The sequence below is a fragment of the Rattus norvegicus genome, chromosome 3 (genome assembly GCF_036323735.1).
Source record: "Rattus norvegicus strain BN/NHsdMcwi chromosome 3, GRCr8, whole genome shotgun sequence".
Lineage (NCBI taxonomy): Eukaryota > Metazoa > Chordata > Mammalia > Rodentia > Muridae > Rattus > Rattus norvegicus.
The window spans coordinates 97,150,476-97,156,475 of record NC_086021.1 but is presented as its reverse complement, the minus strand read 5'-3'; the positions used below and the strand labels follow the sequence as shown (position 1 = coordinate 97,156,475).

Below are 6,000 nucleotides of genomic sequence, written 5' to 3'. Positions count from 1 at the left end.
TTCTTTTTTCTTTTTTTCGGAGCTGGGGACCGAACCCAGGGCCTTGCACTTGCTAGGCAAGCGCTCTACCACTGAGCTAAATCCCCAACCCCCTTCAGTCCTTTCTAAAGGCTGTAGATTTAATCACTAGTATCTCACACATACGTGTAAAGTTTAATAAGAAGTCTACTGGGTTTTTAAAAACTTAAAAAAATATTCATCTTGATGATTTTGTTTAATACATTTGTAACAAAGTAACTACAGCAGTATATTACCACTAAAGGACATGACTGGTAGGTCTATGACTGCTCACCAGCTCAGTTTTCTCTTCTTAACATGATTAGAGATGGGAGTTTTGCCTGTGTGTATTTTTGTGCAACACTTGCCAAAGGCTTCAGATTCCCTTGGAGCTGTGGTTACACTTGGTTGTGGGCTATCACAGGGAATGGGAATTAAACCTGGATACTGTGTTAGAACAGCCTGTGCTCTTTTGTTTTTTTTTCTTTTTTTCGGAGCTGGGGACCGAACCCAGGGCCTTGTGCTTGCTAGCAAGCGCTCTACCACTGAGCTAAATCCTCAACCCCTAGCCTGTGCTCTTAAGTGCAGAACCAGCTCCAACTAAGTGAATACAACTTTAAAGAATACATCACTAAGTGGTGGTGGTGCAGGCCTTTAATCTCAGTACCAGGAGGCAGAGGCAGGGAGATCTCTGAGTTCCAGGCCAGCATGGTCTATACAGAGAAACTGTCTCAAACAAAACAAAATAAAATAGGGGTTGGGGATTTAGCTCAGCGGTAGAGCGCTTGCCTAGTGAGCACAAGGCCCTGGGTTCGGTCCCCAGCTCCGAAAAAAAAGAAAAAAAAAAAAAAAAAAAAAAAAAAGAAGAAAAAAAAAATAAAACAAACAATCCAATCGACAAACTAACCAAAAGTATCACTAATTCCTAAAAACATCTGCACGGGGGCAGAGGGATTTTAATGCTTTCTTCTTACTTCACTGTACTAACAAAGTATGGGTAGTTGGCAAATCCTGACACGCATACCATGTCCTTCACTGGTCAGTCTTCTCTAACTGCTTCCATAAGATTCTGTGCCTCCCATTCCCTATCCTAGATAGATGGAACCCAGGTGTCCTCCTTACACTAGCTTGCTCACCACTCAAATGCAATTTACCTTCTGTACTTCTCCTGTAACTAGGTAACACCGTCCCAGCATAAAGCGACATGATCCAACATTGACTTGACACCAGGGATGCAGTAGTTGGATGTAATCCTAGAAGACATAAAAGACGACTCTGACTAGAAAATAAGCATTACATAAGGACGGCCATTTCTAAGTTCTTCACAGGAGAACACCAGGCTTTATTTCCAAAATACTCAAAAAAGAAAAAGGAATCCAGTGAGTATATTTCCTATGGACCATAAGAAAGCAGGGCCAGGGGTAGTGGCGCAAGCCTATAATCATAACTAGTTCAAAAATGGATGGGAAGATCGCTGTGATCAAGAGTTGGAGCCAGCCTGGGCAACACAGCAAGTAAAGGAGTCTACACACAGGTAAACACACATACTTCACAGCTAAGCAATTTCCCAATTTTTGGTGTTCCCATATTCAGTGAGTATAGTCCAATAAAGGATTTATATATAAATGGTTTGTTTTATTTTAAAGAAAACCTAATGAGAATCTGAAAGTTTTCTTTTTGAATCTGAAGACAAGTTTACTAGAGTCTAAAAGAAAAATCCCAGGGTAGTCAGCTACTTAAAGGAGGAAGAATGGAAAACAAAGACAAAGACATAGGGAAGCTGGCATGGAGGTCAGCTCCATAGGTGAGAAAGAGTGGTGATGCCCATTCCCAAGCTTAGAGATAGCGCAGTGGTTTAGAGCACTTCTCCTTGTAGAGAACCTGCGGTCAGTTCCAAGCTTCCAAAAGGTAGTCCATGACTCCAGTTCCAGGGGATTCAATACCTTCTGCTCTCCATGGGCACTAGGCAGCCCGTGGTACAGAGACAAACATGCAGGGGTGTAGAGGGTATACAAGGCCTGTACACCCAGGTAAGCACTAGAGAAGCCACAGCTTGTCATTTCAATTGACATGCTTGGCTGTTCTTCCAGGAATGCTGGGAATGGATAGAGTTTTATAACTGGAGATCCTTTTCTGTCTGGTGAGCCTTGAAGCTCCCAGATTTTACGTTTTACTTAGCCCAAGTCCTTTCCCCTTAAAATGTTGAGCATTACTTTTAGGCCACAAAAATCCTTGAGATGTCATTTGACTAAGTGACTTCTATGTTATCTTAGAATTGTACCAATTCTGACTCCCAGAGGGATTATGGTTGCCTCAGTCATTCTCTAGGGTCTAGGGATATAGCTCAGTGGCACAGTTTTCTCTTTTCTGTTTGTTTTTTTGAGAGAAGGTTTCAGGTTTTTTGTTTTTTTGTTTTTTATCATAGTCAAGGCCCTAGGTTTAATAATTAGGACTTAGGGGCGGGGGAGCAGAGGAGGAGGAAGAGAGAAGAGAATGAATATTCTATTGGGCCATGTCTTGGCATAATCAAGTTTAGTTTTTGTAATTCTTGCTAACAGTACAATTAAAATATAGTTAACAGTAAGATAGATAAATAATCTATCAATGCCCTTCTTTATAAGAATAGTAAGAAATGTTCAACAAAACTCACCTGCAATTGTACATACTGGCAATTTCCCATCAAACATTCTAGAAAGAGACAACCAGGATTGCTAGGCCATCTAGTAACCATATTAAGGAATTTTGCTTTTTCCCTGTCTTTGAGTAAAACTTAAAAATATCCACATTAATGGGTATCAAACTCAGAAGAGTCACTGAAACGGTTTAATCAGAAACAAGTAAGAGTGGGCTGGTGAGTTGTCTCAGAGGTTAGGAACACTTGTTGCTCTTCCAGAAGACCTGGGTTCAATTCCCAGCACCTACTATCAGATGGCTCACAATCATCTGTAACTCCAGCTCTAGAGGATCCAATGCCCTCTCTAGCATTCATGAGCACTGCAAGTCGTGTGCAAAACACATACATAGGCAAAACACCCATATTTATAAAGTAAGCATAAAATAGAGCTAAAAACATTAAATAAACAAACAAACAAACAAACCAAAAATAAACCAAGCAAACAAGAAAAGCCCTGGGCTTAGTCTGCGACTAGCTAGCTGTGAAAGCTTTAAGAACTCATGGAAGGGAGGAAAATAAAAAAACAAAAACAAAAACCAACCAACTAACCAAACAAAAACCCCCCAAAACCAGAGCCAGGTGTGATGGCCCATGCTTTCAATCCTAGCACTTGAGAGACAGGCAGGTGAGTTCATGTCCAGCCTGGTCTACAGAGTGAGTTCTAGGCTAGCCAGGGCTACATAGTGAGACCTGTCTCAAACAATAACAAAAAGGGGTATTTTAAATACTGTCCTCTTTTATTTGGGGAGTAAGCATGCAATTCATCTGTGTACGGCATGTGCACATAAGAAAGGGCTGTTTGCCTTCCGAGGCCAGAAAAGGAAGTTGGATCCTCTGAAGATGGAGTTTCTGGCAGTTTAGAGCTGTGGCTGCTGGGAACTGAACTTAGGTCCTCAGGTACATGCTCTTAACCACTGAGCCATCTTTCCCCACCTTATTTTAAAAATGTTTAAATGTCCCTAATGGGTCTGGAGATGTAGCTAGCTATGTGTTAACAGACTTGTCTAGCTTGTGTTGCATGGTCTCCAGCACTGAGAAAGAAAACTTCATTACACGGCAAGAATAAAGGCTTTAAAGGACAATAACTTGTCACCTGGTTTTCAAGCAAAAGGATACAAAAGCTGTAACAAATAGCCGGTAACTGCAGTAACCATTTCAGGCCAATTCAGTCCAGTTTGGCTTAGAGGGGCTTTGGGCTGAGAGAAGAGATGAGATATAATATGTTTTCTTGCAACTTCTTGGAAGAATAACTCCATAATTGTCTGAGGGCTAGAGACTTAAAAGAAACACATGGGTATCATTAGTAGCATAGCAATGAAAACAGTCTGCAAACTGTCATGCTGTACATACACAATGAAAAAGCAACACAAATCATTTCATGATTTTACTATAGTTAAGCAACTTATCCAGAGACCTTTTACAATAGTTCCAAGATTCCACCTTTTAGTTCAAACAAATTCTCTAGGTACATTCTGAAGCATGAATGAGAGAGCCTGAAAGATGAGATAAGAGTATGAAAGCCACGGGGTTGGGGATTTGGCTCAGTGGTAGAGCGCTTGCCCAGGAAGCGCAAGGCCCTGGGTTTGGTCCCTAGCCCCGGAAAAAAAAGAAAAGAAAAGAAAAGAAAAAAAAAAAAAAGTATGAAAGCCACTTAGTAAAGTTAGAAGTGAGTAGAATTTTAAAATGATTTTGTTGAATTAATTACTGGAGTGTCAAAAAACAATGGATAAAAAAGCAATGTAAGAAACACTAAACGCAAGATTCTGATTCTCTTGCTGGTTTTCTATGATCTTCCCAACAGTGCTTATTTGTGCTACACATACACCTACAACACCATTTACGCCTGATCTGGGACTACATCTTCCCAGATGACTTGCCACAACCACAGGTCTCAGGCCACAGGTTGCTTATGGCACAAAAGCAAAGAGCAAGGCCATGTCTACAATAAAGGTGACAAAAGGTCATTTTAATAAATACACAATAAACCCCCAAATTAAAGCAAATATATATATGTCCTACTCCTTACCCAATTTATTTGCCATTAAGGCACCAGAATCAGTTAGTTCCAGTACTGACAAATGTTGTAGATTAGACTCCCTGTGAAGAAAAGAGAAAACAAATACTCTGTTAAATACTATATTTCTAAATTTATTTTATATTGTTGATTTAATTAATATAGTACATATAAGAATTCCACTGAAAGCTTAAAAAGGTCAGAAAACAGGATTCAGGATTTAGACTGTTGTCTATCACATTACTCAAGGGCTGCTCAAAGACACTTGTGTGCCAGAGCTCACTGACTAATGACAGTACTGTCAACTTTACAGAAACTAGAATCAACCAGGACGCAATATTCATGCATCCCAGTGAAGGGTCAGCTAGACTAAGGCTGTCTCCAAAGAGTACCCGTGGGGGATTCTCTAGTGCATTATCTGACGTGAGCGGACCCATCTTACTCATGCCTGAGACTATTCCCTAGGCAGGGGTTCTGGACTATACAACGTGGAGAAAGGGAGCTGGGCACCAAGCATGCAGTCATGTGTTCTGCTTATTGAGTGTAGATGTGACCAGCTGCTTCAAGATCCTACTGACATAAGGGCCTTTATCCTTGAACTGTGGACCAAGACAAGCCTGTTCTCTTTTGAGATGTCTTTTTCAGCATATTTTATCAGAGCAACAGGAAAAGAAACAGGAACACACTGCAGTCAAAGGACTTTTATTTCTTCTTTGCATATAAAGTTCAGTCTACTTCTAACAACCATTTTGTGTATGGTTTATACAAAATAAAGTATTACTTTAATCGTTAAAAAAAAAAAATAAAAGGGGGTTGGGGATTTAGCTCAGCGGTAGAGCACTTGCCTAGCAAGCGCAAGACCCTGAGTTCAGTCCCCAGCTACGGAAAAAACAAACAAACAAACAAACAAAATGAAAGACCTACACATTTTTTCTTTTTTTTTAGAAATAATTTATGTGAGTACACTGTTTCTGTCTTCAGACACTCCAGAAGAGGGCAGCAGATCTCATTAGAGATGGTTGTAAGCCACCATGTGGTTGCTGGGAGTTGAACTCAGGACCTCTGGAAGAGCAGTCAGTGCTCTTAACCACTGAGCTATTTCTCCAGCCCTAATTCTTTTTTAAAATAAATATAATTCCTTTTAAATTTTATTTTTTGTGTAAGGGTGTCTTGCCTGTATATTATGCATGTACACCACATTTGTGCAGTGCCAGTGGAGGCAAGAACGGGGCATTATCTCTCCAGTCTCAACCTTTGTGATTCTTAAAGGTAAAAACAAATCCAACAACCTATTTTAAATAACTTAAAAGAAATA

At 40.2% G+C, this 6,000-nt stretch overlaps 1 protein-coding gene across 4 annotated transcripts in view; it reads right to left on the bottom strand.

The window, feature by feature from the left end:
• Nup160 (nucleoporin 160) overlaps nucleotides 1-6,000 on the bottom strand; it is a 62,505-nt gene that overhangs the window by 26,752 nt on the left and 29,753 nt on the right. For all 4 annotated transcript variants that reach the window (XM_039104890.2, NM_001107744.1, XM_039104889.2 and 1 more), the window contains 4 exons: nucleotides 4,698-4,768; nucleotides 3,788-3,947; nucleotides 2,648-2,717; nucleotides 1,152-1,250 (listed from right to left, as the gene is read on the bottom strand). In XM_039104890.2, the coding sequence (XP_038960818.1) occupies nucleotides 1,152-1,250; nucleotides 2,648-2,717; nucleotides 3,788-3,947; nucleotides 4,698-4,768 (400 nt within the window). The remainder of the gene's footprint in view (nucleotides 1-1,151; nucleotides 1,251-2,647; nucleotides 2,718-3,787; nucleotides 3,948-4,697; nucleotides 4,769-6,000) is intronic.